The sequence below is a fragment of the Athene cunicularia genome (assembly GCF_003259725.1).
Source record: "Athene cunicularia isolate RWA chromosome 1 unlocalized genomic scaffold, athCun1 chr1_part1, whole genome shotgun sequence".
Classification (NCBI taxonomy): Eukaryota; Metazoa; Chordata; class Aves; order Strigiformes; family Strigidae; genus Athene; species Athene cunicularia.
Genome location: NW_020799091.1, coordinates 64155601 through 64174980, shown reverse-complemented (window position 1 = coordinate 64174980; position 19380 = coordinate 64155601). Strand labels below are relative to the sequence as shown.

Sequence of the window (19380 nt, the reverse complement as noted above, 5' to 3'; positions counted from 1 at the left end):
AGCTGTTGTCAAAAAACATCTTGAGACTGGAGCTAATGTTTCTTTCCTTTTCAAAAGACAAAATGCATTTATGATAGTGTGATGCTTCTGGCTCTGAGTAAAAAGAAATTAGGATGTTGGTGTTTGGATCATGTTAAACCCCAGCCATGCAAGACCACCAAACTGACAACAGCTCTTAAATACTGTGACAATAGAAGCAAATATTATTCAATAAATCTTTGCCTTTTTTTTTTTTTTCCTCCTACAGGAATATTTTTACCCGAAATACTTGGGTGAGTTGCAGCTTTTACTTTCACTTTGTGGCACTAACACTGGAGCTTGTCACAGCTGAAGTCTCTGCTAAGGAAAGTGATGGAAATCTGACTGCAATATATATGCATTGCTAACTTTTAAGATAAACTGTACATTCCTTATGTGATTTTGAAGTGTGTTTTTTACTTATGTATACACTTGCATACAGAGATCCTTTTTGTGTTTTCTGCATGTTAAAGTATTGATGAGAAATTTATATCTGTAGCTTGCAGCATTGGGAAATAATTTGAAGTCTTCTACATTTTCCCTTTTTAATTTAGCTATTAACTAATTTTTTTTTTAAAAAAAAAAAAAAAAAGTTCTTTTACCAATTGAACCGCTGGTTTATTCTGTTGACTGTATCATAGTCATAGCATGTTGTTTTCTATTTGTGTTTTATACGTAGTACTTAAGATCGCAAATGCCAACAGTTTGAGAAAACTCCATGTGCTTTTTAGATTTTTTAAAAGAGATTTAGTAGGTCAAATTTGAGTAGCTACTAACATCCTTTTAGAGTCATAGTAGCATCTGGTTAAGTGATCAGCCTCGTCAGATGGCTTATAACTCGACTGTACATCAGAGCTAAAAAATGTTAATGAACTTAAGAATTTTAAGGCATCTGGGAGATTATAATATTACATAGATTTTGCATCCACCCTCCAAAGCCTTATTTAATGAATAAGTAGGCCAGGTATCATTTTACGTATTTTGAACAGCTGCCATGTCATCATTATAATAATAACAACAATTTCATTTTCTGTTCTTCAGCTTGTATTCAGAAATATGGGTCGCCGTATACAAGAAGTCCAGATTTCCTTACATGCGTTCATAGTAAGCATTTTTGGTTTGTATATTGTAGTTAAATGTTCTCTCATTCTACCTGAAGGAGTGGGACCCTCTCAGCCATCTCCATTTTTGATAGTATTTTAATACCGGCCTTCCTATTCTCTAGGCTTGAGACTCCCTATTGCTTGTCCCATCTGAGCGGGAAAACAAGACCTCTTCCCTTTTATAACCTATTGCCACCTTGCTGTCAGTTCGGTGCTTTGGTATTTTATGATGCAGGATGTTTCTTTTCCACCAGTTTCCTAGGGTCTGAATAATCTGAGAAGCAAGAGGGACAAGAAGTAGGATTTACCTACTTCTTGTAGAAAAGGATTTACCTTTTCTCTTGAATACCTTGAGAAAAGGATTTACCTTTTCTCTTGAATACTGACTTTGTCTCACCCCTGTTAAGAAAACTTTTAAAAAGCTTAAAGTCAAACCCAGGCTTGTGTCAGACTTCTTTACATTAAGGGGATCAGTTTCACACATTGCATGACTGCGCTTTAAATATTGCAACCTGCAAAAATTCAAATCAGTTTGGAAGTCAGATTGATATCTGTGTAGAGGGAGAAGGGGCATTTGTTCATCACTAACGAGGTCAGAATTTAATGAACTTTTCTAATACCTTTGCAGTTCCCTCTTGAAGCATAGTATTGCTAAAAGTCTAAAGCTGCAAATATTCTAAATATGTTCTGGGAGCAGATGAGTTCAAATGGAGAGAAAAACACATATGTCTTATTGTGATCAAGTTTGATTAGTCATTGTTCATACCAGTGCTACCAAAGCAGGATCAGAATTTAGTTGACCTTTCATGTCTATAAACTGCATTACAGCAACGTTTTTTGAAGAGTGAATTCCAAGGCTAATAAGCGAATGTGAAGACTTGCCCTCATGTAATGCAGCAGTATCACTTAAGGATGTTGGAGTCCTCTGAACTGGGAATTCTTGGACCTGTGGGTCCCATGTTGGCTGTGGTATGCCAGCCGATTCAAAGTGGGACGTGACCCTGAATGTTTCCTTTTGCTCACATGTGTGGCACAGCAAAGAAGGAGGAGCTTCTGCTGAAAATGGTGGTACCAACTGGGAACACTTGTTGCAAACAAATAATCAGTGTTTCAGAAATGCAAGTCTGAAGGGTAGTGATAAAAAAATCTGAAAATAATAAAAGCTGAATGATTGGTTTCAGGGACTTTTGCCCATTGCAGATGGAGTGGTTTGGAAAGAAAATGATAATATTTTCCCCCATTAAAATATTAAAATATTTCTAAATGGCTGAGTTTTGGCTTACTATTGTCAATTCACAGGAGAAGTAATGGAGAAGGAGCCTGAAACACGCTTGGAAGAATGACAGGCCAATTCCAGTGTGCCTCTTAATTTTTCACACATGCTGCCAAAAGGCTGTGTAGCTCTGTGGCGTTGTGCTGGCAAGATGCATTTAAATTTTGTTTCTTACAGTCTTTCTCCTCTCAAAACAAGGTAGTCCAAGGCACTTTTAATCTGACATACAAAGACATTGCACAATCTAAGGGCTGGAGGGTGATTAACTAGACTAGTTTAACTAGAAATAAAGTACAAATTTTAACTGTGACAGTGATTAGACAGGTTAGCAGTGTATTTGAGGATTCTCAGTTTCATAAGATCTTTGGATCAGGGTTATCGGCTCCGGATTCAGAGAAGTAAATGCAGGTGTTTCCAGCAGAGGTGCCTACATGAGCAGTGTTCCCATCACAGTCAGTGGAGAGTTAATCTGCAGTCAGTGGTTCTAGAGGGGTTCCACTGACCAAACTGTGTGCTCTGGGGAGAGCTGAATCATTCTACAGACTCAGTTTATTGTACTGACCAGATTCCACTGACAGCAATGAGAATTCAAGACAACTGCTTTGCAGATAGATGCTTAGCTTACACACAGATACCTTTACTTTGGTCTGCAGATATGTATCTTTTTCTGAAAGAGATCCTGTAGGTCAAATAGGGATTAGGGATTTGGTTATGCAAGAGTTTGGAAAACTCTACAGAATTTTTTGGAAGTGAAACTATATGTGGCCTTGAAAAACAGAATGGGATTTTTGTTAGGTTGTGTGTGTGTCTCCTTTTCAATAGCGAGTGTCATAATCTTCACAAACTAACATCTTCCCAATGAAGTTTTAATTAGCACCATTTTGTGAATATCAAAAAATAAATTCACAGTACAATGAACTGGAAGCAGCAGTCAGTGTAGTTAGGTAAAGCCTTGTTTCCATACAGACTTCAAAAATGGAACTGGTAGTTCTATTCTCTGCCCTTAGAAGCTGTATGTGTGCTATCAGACATACTTCAAAGCACACAAAAAGGTCATACTCTTCTTGTCTTTTAAAAGCTTAACTAAAATCTGTCATGTAAATGAATGGAAACAAAAGCTCCATGTTCTCTTGCAACAGTTTAAATCAGGAGAACCGTCTACAAAGTTGGCAGAATTACACAGCTGTGAAGCCACCAGGAGAGTATAAGACTGTCTCATGTTCTCAGGCTCTCATAAGAGGAGCAAACTATTGACACGGCGTTGATACGATAGAAATGTTCATGTTTATTCCTGCCATTTACCAAGGGTTGTGATATGGTGGTATTCTGCTGGGCAGTGTTATTTCCATCTGGCTCTTCAAGGCACATCAGAATCCAATTTGAGACAAAGAATCAGAAACTTGAGGATACACTAGAGAAGTCACGCATAGCCTTGTTGATTTGTTTGGCTTATCAAGTGACTTTGAAAACACTGCCATGTCTGGGAGGCTTAGTTTGTGCTGCTTCAGAAAAACAGACTTGGCTTACTATACCTAAACCATTCTGTTTACTGTATACTAATTCTGGTCTATCTAGGAAAAGAAACATGCTGATCAGAGCTGCTCCATCGTGGCTTATCTCCACCTTAACCTGGCCACTCCTTCCCTAACTCTTCCACCTCCAACAGTGTGTTGACTGGGCAGTGACTTACCGGGAGGTGTTCTGGCAGGTGGATGTTCAGACAGCCCATGTAGCTGTATTTTCTTTTGTGTGGCCTGGCCTCTACCTGGCTTTGCCCCAGCTCTGCACAGCTGGAGTGGCAAGGAGGAAAGATAATTAGGCCTTGTTTGCAGTGTGTGGTTTTTTATTTTTGTGAGGCCCTTAGGATTGTGTACCCATGCTTTTCCTGTAGAGTGTTCTCAGGCACTAGCTTCTGAGCATGATAATGAAATAATGAAAATCATCACTTCTTTGGCCAAGTGACACTCTGTTCCTAATCAGCCCTCTAGCTCCCTCCTCCCTTGTTCATGATGGAACACCTTGCTTATCTTCTCAATGGCATCGCCCTAGCTAGAGGTTGAAGCCATGCTGCTTACAAAGGAGAACTCAAGGTGAGAGAGTGGATGGAACCAGTGTTTTGGCTGTGTTTTGTTAGAGGTGGATGAAATCACAACTTGAAATGGAATTTCTTTCAGTTGTGGAGATTTGTGACCTTTATGACCTTTTATAGACCTCCTTTCATGGCTTCATCTTTTTTTGTCCTGCTTGATTCAGCCCACTATATTTAATGACAGCATTGCCAATCCTCTGCTGATTTCTGGCACCCGTTAGTCCTCTTCAGAAGAAGAGTGGAATCTTTATTATAAACATATTCATAGTGGACCTGTATGCTTATCATAGTTTTTGAACTTGCACTAGGCAGCTCTTACGTCTAAAGCTCAATTAAATACCCTACAGAGAAAGGAGTGGCAAAGAATTTTATATTGTACAATGTGATAAATGTAAAGAAGTATGAAATTATTACTCCATGTTAATCTGAATAACCTGCAACACTGTGTACATCTACCTTCAGTCTTCAGGTAATTCAGTGTGCAGTGCAGCCCAAGAATCTGACGATTTTTTTTTGATAACTATAGCAAACACAAATACTATCCAACATTTGAGCATATGCTTTTGCCTTATTTTTATCTCTAACATAGCACCAATCTTAATAGCTGTCCAAAAGGCAAGTCCATAAGGCAGCAGGGCAAACTGAAACATAGGAGGTTCCGCCTGAACATTCAGGAAACACTTTTTCACTGTGAGGGTGACCCAGCACTGGCAGAGGTTGCCCAGAGAGGCTGTGGTCTCTGTCCCTGAAGGTATTCAACGGCTGTCTGGATATGGTCCTGGGCAACCCTGGGCAACTGGCTTTTGGTGGATCTGCTTGAGCAGGGGAGGTTGGACTCCAGAGGTGTCTGCCAAACTCAACCAGTCTGTGATTACTGAGATTCAAATCTAAGGCAGACTGTGCAAACAAAAATGCTGTTCAGTGCTTTATAAGCATCAGAGGGAGTTGCTTCTGCCTGCACTCACAGAAATGTTAACTTTTTTCCAAAGCAGCCTGTTGTGAAGGTGACTTTCAGGGTCACACAGAGGAAGTTAAGAAGAGATGTGTAGAAGCAGTATAATCCTGTCAAAAGTAGGCATTAATCCAGTTCTTAGCTTCTCTCAATTTGAGAAGTCTGATGGGGCTGCTATCCCCCTGCCAGAATATCATGAAGAGTTTGTTTCAAGTATCAGCAAGAGTCTGAACTGAATGTTGGTCTCCTCAATGTTGTTCTCAGCATACCAGTGTATGAAAAGGGGTCTTTGCTGCTGCTGCTCACTTAACGTGTACCCACTGAGCACCTTTTGCAGTGCAAATCTAGTATCACAGACCAAACTTGGTCTCCAGAGGGCTGTTGCTGATCATTTAAAGCACCTGTCTGGTCCACTTTTTGTAAACTCTTCCTTTTGTCTGGACTGAACTGGGTTTCTGCTGAGTTGTAAGGATGTGCTGCCAAGATTGTAGGGTTGCAGAAAGCATTGTTAATGACAGTAGTTTTTCCTTTAAAGACTGCTAGCTGGAGTTCCTCTATGATGCACCAAAAGAATTGTGCAGAATCACTGCTTTGTAGCTGTGCCACCCCAACTCTGGGAGCACAGCTGGTCAAATCCAGGAAGTTGCCATGTATGTTCATCAGAAGAGAAGCCTGGACGTCATGCATCTGTGTCACAGGACTTCCTTTTCCAATACATTCCATGTGCTGGAGGGTCCAGAGGACAGTGGGCCTGACGTTTAACTGGCTCCAGTGTAGGTGGTCAGTCCCATTGTGAATATACATTCATTCAGGTTTGCTAAGACTCTGGTCAGGTTCAGATGTTCTTTGTAGAAGGTCTCATCCATGGCAGACTGGACTGTGACTAAAGCTTACCCAAGCGCAGAAGGTCTGCAGAAGTGCCCTGTCTCTCCTGAACCCCAGTGCTGGGAGGGATGTGTAAACAGAAGGCCCTTTGACGGGGTGGCCTTTCCCGTCTACTGAATGAGCTTCTGCACTGCTCCTTCTGGTTAAGGTTGTGAAAATGGTTAACACGTTTATGTTTTTTGAAGATCACTGATCTAGAACGCTGGTATAACAGGTTACTACCACATGATAGCTACCAACTCATTTTTTATGGGGACAGGGGTATTCTCTCATCCTTCCTTTAGTTATTGCTGCAAAGCACTGTCCCTGCGTAGGTGAATTTGGACAGGTGACTTGATAGTTTGATATTTGTTCCTCCAATCCTCCCCAAAGTAATGTGACTATTCTCTTGCTGGTTTTCTATGGGCAAAATCCATTGCCAGCTATTGGAACTTAACTTAAAAATCAGTGGCAGACTTTACTCTGTGTTGGCCCCATAGGAACATTGTGCTGTCTGTAAACTGGATTAGTGGTTTGCTATTCTTACACTGTTAACAGATTGGTATTTCTTTTTTATTCTCATTCTACATAATAGAAAACCCTAAGTTGGACAGCTCTGACAAAAATTTCAGATATAAACCTTTGCTAGCCACAAATCTATCAGCCCTCATAAAATCCTCAGTTGAACTACCAAAAGTAATTGAAGAGCACTCATCCTTCCTTGGGTACTTTAGTTGCTACTTACTTTTTCTCCAAAACCAGGGGGAGTAGAATTAACTTTCTTAAAAATAAGCTACTTGGAGTTGTTTGTTTCAGGATGTGCCCTTCAGATACGGGGGTGGTAGCTCACTCTCTTTTGCAATGAAATTAATTCCACTGCATGTGCTCTGCAAAATTCCTGGCACAGCTTATTCGGCATGTGAGCACTAAGAACTAGCTTCCAGTTTTGCCAGGTGTGAGTATTTCTGATAGTGATTCCCCATAACTTTTTAAGCTTCCTGATTTTTAATCAGAGTGAAACACCTGGTTGCAGTGACTTCAATGTATCGTTCTGTTCTGTTTTGGTTTTTTTATTCCTTATATAAATCAGATTTGCCAAACCAGTGTTCTCCTGATCCTTGTCACAAAGAGGGGACCATCAAATGTGAAGATCTGAAGGGGGACTTCTATTGTGAATGCAAGCATGGCTGGCAGGGAAAAACATGTGAAAAAGGTAATTGGGTTTCATTATCTTTTATACTCGTAACAAAGATGTATTGGGTTGTGCTATATTCCTGAATGGTCACTGATACTGTGCTGCACAATTCAAAAGTCACAGAACTGAACCTGGATTACACACTGCTCATGTTTTTACCCTTCTGTGAATCAGGTAACACTTTCACATCAACACTTTCATATGACTTTAATGGATCTCAGCTTTCTCTTGGCAAGGTAATCTAAGAAGTTACACTCCAACTTTCTGTCCCATCCCTCTGAAAGGGGTAGCAGAAATAGAGTTGTAGTGGCTTTTCAAGCGGAACTGTGAATCCTGATGTAACAAATCACAGACTGCAGAGCCAGAGGAGCTGGCCCATCTTCCTTTCTAGCATCCCTGCAACAGGACTTTTGACAGGCAGGTTGGGGTATGAGTCTGATAATGCACAAACTGATTACATTAGTCTGTTAAAGCCTCCTTGTCAGTAGGACCTTATTCTACATCTGCTTAATCCCACTGTGTGTTTCCATCACCTCCAAAGAGAATATTCAGGCAAAAACTATTTGTGGCAGAATTTCCAGGCCCCCAGAGGGCTTTCTCTATTCCTTTTTGAAATACTGAAGTTATCTTCTCTTCTCTTGCTTTCTGTTTTCCTGTTTCTCTTCTGCCTGCAAGGTCTCCTGTCAGGGCCGCTGCTTTTCTGCCTGCCAATGTTAAGTAATTGTTAGAAATTGCATTCAGCCAGTCCAGAACTGTAGCAACCAAGACAGCAGGAGACCCAGAGCCTTTCCTTCTCATGTAAATATTGTGGGGAGATTATAGAATCATTCACAGGTGGTTTATTTTAGCATTTGAGACAGTTGTCTGATCAGTATGCAGTCAGCTTTGAGAGCACAGCAACTGATCAGTCTGAAGCATATCCCCTCTTTTTCTTATAAAATGCCATGAAATGTGCTGTTGTACCCATCAGCTAACTCCAGAGACCTATATACAAGCAGGATATAATGAGCAGGTGGGGTAGATTGAGGGTAAAATCCAGGTTTTGCTGGATTAAATAGGCTTTTGCTGCTAAATTCAGTTTAGCTCACAATGCTCAACAGCTGTGAACTTACAGCTTTTTGCATTCTCCTGAGTTCTGTAGTAGTAAGGGTATATTGGTCTGGTTATAGCTTTCATCCTGAATTACTGGTCATAGTGTACTTTTAAAAGTTAGTTATAATATAAAATACATCAATTATAATTAGTTTGCTTCTGCAAACAAGCTTCAACTCAACAGTGACTATGATACTCTTCTGCATTCTCAGAGCTGTGAAGGAGATAGTTACATTTCCTTCTCTGTCTTGTTTTTATTAAATGAATTTGAGCTAATGTACTTTAAGTTTTTGAGTGAAATCTTTGTGCTTTTTGTAATCATTGCATTTCAGCTGTAACAGTGTTTCTTGTTTGGTCTTTCTCCTTCCCAACACCTATCCCACTCTCACCCTCCAGATTATTTGCAAGGGTGAAAAGCTGACTGTAACACTTTCTTTTGATGTAGATGTTGATGAATGCAGAGTGCAGAATGGTGGCTGTAACCAGCTGTGCCTCAACCAGCTAGGCAGCTACCGTTGCTCATGCTACAGCGGTTACACTCTTAAAGACAGCAAAACATGTGAAGGTAAGCTTTGCTGGGCCTCTCCGTTTGCTTCAGCAGATGTTTAGTGACTTGATAGCGTATCAGAGAGCTGGGTTGCACTGAGCAGCCCTAGTCTACTCCCTGGCCCAGCAGAGATGTGCTGGTAGCTCCTGTTAGCTGCACTCTGCTGGGCTTGTACTGGGTGCTCCAGCCAGCACTATGTGCCTGGGCTTGTCAGCGGTCACACCATGCCGCTCTCCCAGTATCATAACACAGGCGTGATTCACAGAGGATTTGTGGCTTGGATTGTGCTAAATTGCTTTAGCTGATCAGCCTCCATATCCTGACATTGAGAGGAGGAAGGTCTGGCCAGATGTGTTGCTGTGATTCTGTCCAGTCTCACAGTGCGGTATATGAGACATTTGTTTTTCTTTTGTGTGTTTCTCATTTTATTTTTCTAAATTTGGATATGTGCAGCAGCTCATGAAATCAGATAGATACAGATGGATAAGTTCACTGCAACTGAATATTAATAGCTGTAGAAAGGCCCTACTGAAGGTTGGCAGCTCTTCTACATAGCAGCCAAGAACAGAAAGTGAGGATCTGAAGTATCTGATTGAAACTGCAGAATGAATTTACATAACCAAAACTTAAGCAACTGAGATTTTAAAAGTGTTAAGAAATTGCATGCTGAGACACAGACTCATTAATGATCACAGGTGGCTGTTAAAGTTACGTATTATCTCATGAGAAAACAGGCAAGTCTGTGTATATACATCTTACCAATGGATGTGACCACATATTTCTAAACAGTTTGCTTACCAGATCTGAACAACATATTAATGCTACCAGCAAAAAGACAAAGTGCAGGATTTTATTTCTGTGTCACTTCCACTGCAAAAAGTGATGACTTTACAGATAACGTGGTATCCCTTTCTAATGGGAGCAGCCGCTTAGAAGAGCCCGCTTCACTGCTGAATGGTCCTCTGGTGCCAGTTGGCATGGACGGGCGGATGGCGAGTGGGGTCACGATTACGATTGTTTTCCTGTGTGTCTATATTTGTATCATACCGTAGTACTATTAGAGCACAGTGTATAAGCATTCTGTAGCTTCAGTGTGTGACCCTCTGTTTGCTGAGGTTATTGTCAGCTGTGGCTAATGCTAGCTGAGATTTATCATTGCATTTCAGTTTTCTTTCACATTTATTCCTGTCATTATGTGCACACACTAAAAAGTTAGGGTTTGTCTGTTGATATGTAGACTAGGCGTACATAGCATACTAGATAGACTACCATCAGCCAGTTCACTCATACGGGGGAAAATCACAAAGCGTAACGTGTAGTTGTAGTTTTAACATGTATGAGAAAGCAAAAGTAAACATTAAAGTCTCAGTACACTGCAAATGTTTTGTCAACACCAAGATTTTTCTGGGTGTTAGTTAACATGTTAGAAAAACACATGTTTGTTTTTATGGACCTCCAGTTACTGTCCATTGCCCGCCTTCAGGGTGAAACCCCACACCATCCCTCAGACATGACTTGTTCTCTGTGACAAATTGGGCTGCTTCAATTCCCCTTTGCCACTACAGAGCAGTAGATTTAGATCTTAGTCTTGTGAATGCATGAAAAATTATTGTTTGCCTGTCTGAGGAAAAAGAAGAGATATCTGTGATGCTCCACAGGCTGCGTGTTTCTTCTATGTTTTGGTAAAATTCATAGCTGTTCCTCAGTTCCCGCTTGCTGCTTTTTTAACCTGCAGTTTCAGCCCCTGGAGTTGAGTGGAACTTTTCAGTTTTGTGGGAGTTGTTTTGTTTTACAGTATTTCTCCTGGCTCACTTTGCATTGTTTTTTCCAGCAGTGATTAATGTCTTAAAGAAAGAAAAAAACAACTGGTTTTGAAAGCCTGAAGTCACTTCTTATAGCTAGCTAACCCTAAAGGTAGATTCTTAAAGATACTGTTTTTTCAGTTACCAAAATTATATAGGGATCTCTTGACCCTGAGCCCACTCCAGTGTGCAAACAGTGAAATTATTATACTCGTCTGAAGTTGTGTTGTTTAATTGCTTGTTTTGCAGACATAGATGAATGCACAGCATCAGCAGACATCTGTGGAGAAGCTCATTGTAAAAATTTAATAAGTTCATATGAATGTCTTTGTGATGCAGGCTACAAGTATGATGACGTGAGAAAGACTTGTCAGGGTAAGCTCATGAAATAACATCATGTTGGCATTTATTACATGATTTAAAAGCTATAACACCCCAGAAATTTCATTTCAGGCTTCAGTAAAAACTTTTTTTTTTTTTTGTCCTTAAATCTTGCTTGCACACTGGACTTCTGTTCCCTTTCTTGAATTGTGAGCTTGCAGTTTGTGGTAATCTTGAGTTCATCGAGTTTGCAGTCACCTTTGATTACTTGAATCAAGCTGTACAAGCCAGAGTATTGAGATTTCTTGAGTTTATGACAAGTGCAAGATCTGGTGGAAGCTCAGAAGCATCTGTGCATGTTGCTGTCTCTCACTGTAGGACAAGAAAATTTACAGAGCAGTAGCTGTTTTTCTTTCAAAACCTGTCTTGTGGTATTACTCTGAACTAGGATCTTAATGTGCATTGGAACCATGCACAGTTCTGCTGGCTACACTGCCTGCAAGCTTTCTCAATGGAGTAAGTTTTGAAAGTATTCCAAAACTAGCATTGTTCCCTGCCTTTTGTCTAAGTTAACATAATAACTTGAATCACACGCCAACCAGCCCTACCGGGCAATAAGTGTTTATCTCTGCCTGAAGAGATCCCTGCAGGCCACCACAGTTTGTTTTCCTGAATTTGTTTGCAAAGTGGATAAAAACAAGCCGAAGTCAAAAAAAAGAAAATAATGAATGAGAAACTCAGCTTTTACTTGTCTGTTGAGGATCCAGCTGCTGAGTAGCAATGAAGCAAGCAGTTCCTGAGTTGACCTTGAGTTGAAGGAGCAGGAGCCAGTCAGCGCAGGCGTAGCAGAGGGGGACTGAAGGGAGGCAGTTAAAGCACAGGGCTCTGCACCAGCAGACAAGGAGCTGAGCTCTGCTTCCAGCCTTATCACTGACTTACTGTGTTTCTTTGGGCAGCTGGAATCTGTCTGTGAAAATAGATTTGTGCAGATGCTAATTCTAACTTTTCCCTCCTGTAAAGATGTGTCATAGGGTAAGTACTGGCTACAGAGCATTTGGGCATGCTCAAATGAAAGGTGCTACAAAACGACACTGATAACACTTTTTCGCCCCAGATGATTCATGTTTAAACAAACTTAGTTGCTGTTTTTTCCTCTCTTCTTTGCTGGATTTGTGCAGATATAAATGAATGTGAAGAAAAGCTCTGTGAACAGACCTGTGTCAACTCGCCAGGGAGTTATACCTGTCATTGCGATGGCAGAGGGGGAGTAAAACTTTCCCAGGACATGAATACGTGTGAGGTATGTTAGTCTTCATTTCCGTAACTACAGAACAGACCTTTATTTTACATTGAAATTAAGAATAATTGATACAGCTCTGGACCAAAGCCATTTTTGCTGAGTGACCAGCAGGAGGGAATCATATTGGCAAAGCTGTGTGAGATGGGGACAGTAGCTCTCTTGAAAATAAACTCTTACCTGAAAGTGTCTGTTGTCAGGATCCTCCTGTCCCCGTTACAAAAAGAGCATGCCAGTGATAGCCCTGCCAGCCCCCTGTTTGGCTAGAAGTTATGTCTGACTGCACAGGCTTTTCTGAGTTAGACCCATAGGATGGTGCAAAGGTCTCAGGGCATATGGACCAGCACTTGCACTTGAAACTTTTGTCCTCAAGGCATTTGAGGTAGATGGACTTCGGTGGCACAGTCTGTCTCTGCGGAAACCAACCACAGCAAATTCATAGCACATTTCTTGTTGCAGACACGATGGTGCAGTAGAAAATGTTATACTGTACCTTGTGACTATGATTTCATCTTGCAACAGGAAAACATTCCTCCAAGGCAGATAGGAGGGAGGAGGGGAGGAAAGAGGAAATGTTCTCAGTACCAGAACAACTGTATTTGAGAGTATTAACATTAAAGTGCCCTAACTTACTGTATGTATAGCAACTACTCGAGAAAAGAAGAGGCATACTCTCTGATTTGCTTTCTACTGTGTGAGGAGAATAAGCACTCAAAAATGTGTTTTGATTATAGAACATAATACCATGTGTGCCTTTTGCTGTTGGAAAAAGTATTAAATCCTTGTACCTGGGGAGGATGTTCAGTGGCACTCCTGTTATCAGGCTGCGCTTCAAAAGGAGACAACTGACGAGGTGAGGACAATTTAGAATGACAGTTGAATGCGCTGGCTGGCTTTAATGCGCTCAATGGAGTTAAGTCATTGCAATAACAATTAGTCTTGTGATCACCATTATTTGTTTGGATTATGGAGTCCCATAAGGCGAAACATTATCCAAACCAGTAATTGAGAAAGGCAGCCTTGACCGCAGAGCTCCTAGGGTAATTACTGATGTACAATAATGTATTCTTTATTCTTGATGCAATTTAAAAACCCATCTTCAGAGCTTAAGTCTTTCAGGAATGCATTAAAAGCTAGTATGTTTTAGCAGAGCTTTGTAACTGCTAGAATTGATGCTATCTGTATGGAAAGTACTCTGTGGTTTTTGAACTCTGCATAACTAATTTATTTCTTGGCACCTGTGCGGTCAGACTTGTGGCTGAGTTCGACTTTAGAACCTTTGATCCTGAAGGTATCCTTTTCTTTGCTGGAGGCCATCAAGACAGCACATGGGTAGTCTTGGCTTTGCGCAAAGGACGGCTAGAGCTGCAGCTGAAATACAACGGAATAGGCCGCGTGACCAGCAGTGGACCGCTTATCAACCATGGCATGTGGCAGACGGTGAGTCCAGACCACTGCTGAGATCTTACCACTTCTTGGCTTGCTCCTGATGGGCCCTGTCAAGTGCAGCTAGACTTTGTGTATTCTTGAGAAAATGCTTTTCCAACCTATCGATCCATTCAGTGCATCCCAGTGCATTATACGTTCTCAGGTGAGAATGGGGTATTTTTCCTAACAAATCGAATTATACTTTATATCCACTGTAACTAGCTGCATCACTAATTTGCCCAACCAGAGCAGACACAGTGCCTTTGAGATGCAACAGTGCTAAGCTGAATTCACATCAGTTCAAGAAGATGCCCTCTGGGTGAGGGATGGAAGGGTGTAGGAGGGAAGGAGCTCTGTAGCTCTTTTTTCAAGGAAGTTTCCAAGGGTGTTGAGTATATGGGAGTGTGTGTGTTGTTGCTTTTGTTTATTCATCTGTTTATTTATTTGTTTAGTCACAGGGCTCAGATTGTCTGAGCTCTTGACAGATCTCTTATGCTACAGTATCCTTTTTTTAAAGTCTTCAGTCTTGTTTATATACAAAATAGACTTATTTCCCTTGTAAAGATATTGGGGTCTATTAGAACCTCTCTGTTCACTAATCACATAGTCCCAGCAGTCTCACCAGATGATGCACTGCATCTTGGAGCTTGTAAGGTTTAGTGTTCTTGACACTTTCACAGAACATCTGGTGATCCTAGAAGCATCATGGGTGTTACCATTTGAGACAGGATCATGAAAAGCATCCCGTAGTATGAGCTACACTAGATTAGCAGTTTATATATGCCTTCTCACTTCTGCCTTTTCATCTCCTTTTATTTTTTCTTACTAATTAGATTAATTTTGACTTTTACATTGATGTATCTCTTGGGGAGTGGGTGGGAAGTTCTCAGCTAACTCTTATATAAAACAAATACAGATACTGGTAACTGCGAATAATTCTCTGTTTTAAAGTTTTTAGTATAAAAAAAATCAGAATTATAAATTTTAAAATTGCTTCTAATAAATAAATAAAGAAGTCCTTAAGTGCATTCACTGTCAACTACTGATATTTGGTAATGTTTCCAGCAGATGAGGTGATATTTAATTCGGTTCCTTTACTGTCAGTGAAACAATTTTAGAGTCCAAATGGAGACCTGTAGAGGTTCAGCAAAGCTGGAGGTAAAGTGTATGACATGCTGTATCTTTACAGGTGGGAATAGCCTCAAGCCAGTTCTTACTAAATTTGTTGTAAATTTTGTTCTGCTAATTTGAAATACAGCAACTGTAATTGCCTACACAGAGAGGATGGTGATGAAAGGCGTGAAAAGCAGAGTTGATGCCACTGGGGTGACTTGGGAGGCACAAAAAGCAGTCATTACCAGGCCAAATCATTTAACACAGGAGTGCAACATACTTGTTAAGTGCCAGACCTCATTATGAAGTAATTACAGACTTTCCCATGTTAGTTTTGGGGCAGACATCTGAAATGTATTTTCTTTCTTCAATTAATACAAAAATGCTCAAACACATAGGAGTTACAGGGTAAACAACTGCTGTGCTTGCTTTCTGTGGGAAGAGAAGGCAATATAATGAAAGTAAGTATAATTTTTAGGCAAGAATTATTGGCCTCCTGCCAGCTGTCAGTGTCAGGGCTCTTATCCCCAGGTACGATCATAACCAAGGAACTGTCTGGCTGAGTTGCAGTGCACTCTTTGCATGTTTTCTGTGAGATTGTATAAATCCCCTGGAAACCCTTCCCCAGGACTTTGTGGGACAGTGCAGACCGAGCCCATGGGTGGTGTGCAGTGCAGGTGAACAAGACCCACGCCAGAGTGGGGGCAGGTGCCCCTGCAGCCAGCAGTGCCTCCCCACGCCTGGGCTGAGCAGGGCCTGGCAGCTGCCAGAGACATAAACTGGCATGAGTGGAGGAGAGAGCGTCACACGATGTGTGACACACAGGAGTGCTGGCCTGGAGAAAATTGATGGCGTGGCTCTGGTGATTGTCTCCCAAGGCAAAACTGTTAATGCAGTGCCTGATACTGGCCAAAGGCAGAAGGATTTACCCACAGATGAACAGCAGCAGAAGGAAGGATCCTTTAGTCTCTTGACTTCATGGTTGACTCACCTCTGAGACTTGGGGTGCTGCTTGTGTTGCTGGGGTTCTGTTGATTTCTCTTTGCTCTATTTTCTTATCCCTTGCCTCTACCCTACAGGTACTTTGTTCACCTTTGCTTGATGTTTCGTGTCACTCCTGTCTTTAAATGTCATGTCATCTATAAGGCTGAGCAATACAACTATAAATGTCTTCATTTTATCCCCTCCCTCATTTCCGCCTTTTCCTCTGTCCAGCATGGTTTTTAATTTGGGAAGTTCTGTTAAGAAGGGGTCATACCTTTTTGTCTGTCTCCTTTTATAAAACATGTAGCCACACATTTCATTTCAAGTATGGACTTGTGTGTACTTTTCAACCTCACCTTCTGTGAAGCACAACCCAACAGCCTTCAGAGGTCACAGTCCAGACTCAAATGCTCTTTGGGAGCTTTAGTCTAGACTTCAGTATGCACAGGATCAAGCCCTTAGTTTTGCTTAGAACAGTGGAGTTTGGATACTTTTGAGAAAATTATAGGGGTTATGAGAAAATAGTAATTTTACTATTTAACTTTGAGCAGATGAAAAAACAGTGGCTATTTAAAAGCAAAACATAAGAAAAAGCACCAGCAGTGTATGTTCTTTCGGTTTCTTGAACAAAAGTCACATACTTTATGGAAATACAAGGGCATTTTCAAAACTTCAGGCCAATATTTCTACCCAGGTATTTTCTCTGGTGTTGATCTCTCCTAATCTATTTTTGAATTATCATTTCCAGCATTGAAAACACAAACATGCAAGCCTCACGAAAACTTCCAATGTAGTTATTTGTGTGTAATCCAGTTGGATGAAGTGCTACGTATGAACTGATGATAGTAGAGAACCCACTCACCTTTTGTTTTGCATTCCCAAAAAAAGTAATTTTGGTTTTTTTTTTCAATGTTCTGTTTAGTACTGCTCTGAGGACGGTATGGTTAGCAAAAATAGAAACTTACCTGCACTGTTAAATGTTAGAATTGGAGGTTAAGCAATTGAAAGCAAATTTGTATTTGGCTTTAACCCTGCAGCCGCCTGTAGTCCCATCCCTTTCCAGTGCTGTCCACTTGCTTTTCAGCAAAGATCGGACAGGCTGGTTGTATGCTATGAGTTATCCAGGGCACGAATCCAAAACAGAAAGCTGACTGCCCTTATGGCTAACTGCGTGGGAACCCTTAGAGAGCTGCCTGCCTGAATGTCCTTGAGCACACTGCAGCAGGCAGCAGCTACCTTCTCCTTGCAAGAAGAGGAGTGAATTAGGGCAGTCGGGTCACTACCAAAATGCATCCCCTTTTGGTTTGTAGGTGATTGTGGTACACCAGCAATTAAACTTTGAATATAAGGAAATGAAGCTGAAACTGCCAGAGGGCAGCGTGAAGTAAGCAGAGTGTAATTTCTTAAACTGGAATTTAAGAGCTTCCACAAGGGATTAACCCTTTCTCCTATGGACCTTTCCACGGATTTGGGTTTGTTTATATTAATGATCAGAAGCAGCTAAGAACTCAGACTAATTTTTTTAAATTTTCAATGTTGTTACTTTCTATACAATCTAATACAGTTTTAGAAGGCCCTAAACTTTGGTGGCCCTGCAAGTTGCAGGATTTCTTCATAGAGGAAGCACAATGTGGGCATTGCTGCTTTCCCCCATTCCCGATTGCCCCATGGCTGCCTGCGATCTGTGCTAGGAGCAGGGAGATGGTCTGTGCCAGCTCTTTGTGGTACTCCGTACCCCAGTGCATTAGGGCAGCAGTGACCGTGACAGAGGCAGAGCAGAGCAGAGGCATCCGAGTGAGTTTTTAGCTAGATAGCCAGTGTAGCCAAGCCAGTTGGGCTGTGGCTGTCAGGACCTGTGGGGTTATGTTCCCACCCACTGAGTGGACTTTACAGCCTGCCAATGCCCAAAAAAGCCTGTTGGAGACTGGCTTGTGTGTCTCCATGGAATGCAGTCAGGAGGTGTAGATGCCACTTTAAAAAGCAAGCTTCAGACAAGTAAATTCATGTCCTGTAGAATACTGCACAGAGCAACACACTGGGTGTAAACATTGTTTTAGCAATATAAACCAGACTGTACTGGAATACACAGGAGAAGAAAAAAGTTTGATAGTCTGTGAATAATCTTTTCAACTATCAAATTCACTCAGTCTTATTACTGAAGACTGCAATCCAAAGGGAGTGTCCAGGTATAAACCTGCTCAACCCTGTTGTCCTTTATGTTACAGACACAGAGTGAGAGCTCAGCATGGCTGATGGAAGTACTTTTGGGGCAGCTACTCTTGAAATTCAAAGAGAAAGATGCTCATAACCTGGCCTACTAGCAGGGAGAGGGCAAGTCTAAGCAGTCATTGAAATAGATATTTGGTTCTAAGGAGTGGCTCACTGATGGAGGCAGCATCTGGGTGTCCCAGGGAACAGAGCTGTACAGATGAAGGGTTGGTTGGTGGGATATCTGTCATAGAGTGGGAAGAAGGAGTGCTGTGTTGAAGATTGTTAAATAGTGGAGGTGTGCTCCTTTCTTCTTCTCTACAGGAAGAAAGGGGTTGTCTTTTGCTGCAGCCACAGAATGCCCCATCGGTAGTAGGACCCAGGTCCCAAGGCAGCAGAATCCGTGCTGCTGATCAGTAGCTTGCTGCACATCAGCTTTGTGCTTTGCCCTCTCCTCTCCCTCTACAGAGCTGGCTGCTTTATCGTGCTTCTCTGTGCAGCCTAGTCATAACTAAAATATATATATTTTTTTTAATTTCAATGATGATAGAATCTTCCTAGAAGTAGCTCTTTGGAGACATGGAGGTAAAAGTTGCAGAGGCCTTTTGAGAGAAAAATTATTGCCTATTACACATTTTTATTACCCACTCAAAAAATGACATCTTTTGTTCTTTTTTCAGGGGTCAGTATTCCAAGACTATGGCTGGAAGGCTTCTGCATTATATTGCACTGGTCCAACAAAGGACATCTTATCTGTCTTTCCAGCTTTTCCTTTCACATGCTGTTGCAATAGAAAGTTTCTCATCAATAACTAGTTATTGCATTTACCTTTTGCATAGAGCAACCTACAAATGTCCTGTTAATCCATTTGTATTTTCGTGTGGCTGTTTTGAAGTAGCTGGGCTGTCTTCACCATTAGGGCAACCCCAGATTGTTTTCTAAAGTAAAGATTTACATATCAAAGTGGAATGTAACTTAAAAGGTAGACAAAGAGACTTGGGAACAGAAATCTTTCTCCACCTTGGGGATTTCACTGGTGGTATCTGTCCTTTAGTTGAGGCTGCAGATTAAGTTATTTTTATACTGAATTCTAT

At 41.2% G+C, this 19380-nt stretch overlaps 1 protein-coding gene across 1 annotated transcript in view; it reads left to right on the top strand.

Annotated features, from left to right (window-relative positions):
• The window catches only part of GAS6 (growth arrest specific 6), an 81077-nt gene that overhangs the window by 52136 nt on the left and 9561 nt on the right, over window positions 1–19380 (top strand). The window contains exons 4-11 of the mRNA XM_026845847.1: window positions 248–272; window positions 1060–1122; window positions 7390–7512; window positions 9032–9151; window positions 11185–11310; window positions 12435–12556; window positions 13288–13406; window positions 13804–13993. Of these exons, the coding sequence (XP_026701648.1) occupies window positions 248–272; window positions 1060–1122; window positions 7390–7512; window positions 9032–9151; window positions 11185–11310; window positions 12435–12556; window positions 13288–13406; window positions 13804–13993 (888 nt within the window). The remainder of the gene's footprint in view (window positions 1–247; window positions 273–1059; window positions 1123–7389; window positions 7513–9031; window positions 9152–11184; window positions 11311–12434; window positions 12557–13287; window positions 13407–13803; window positions 13994–19380) is intronic.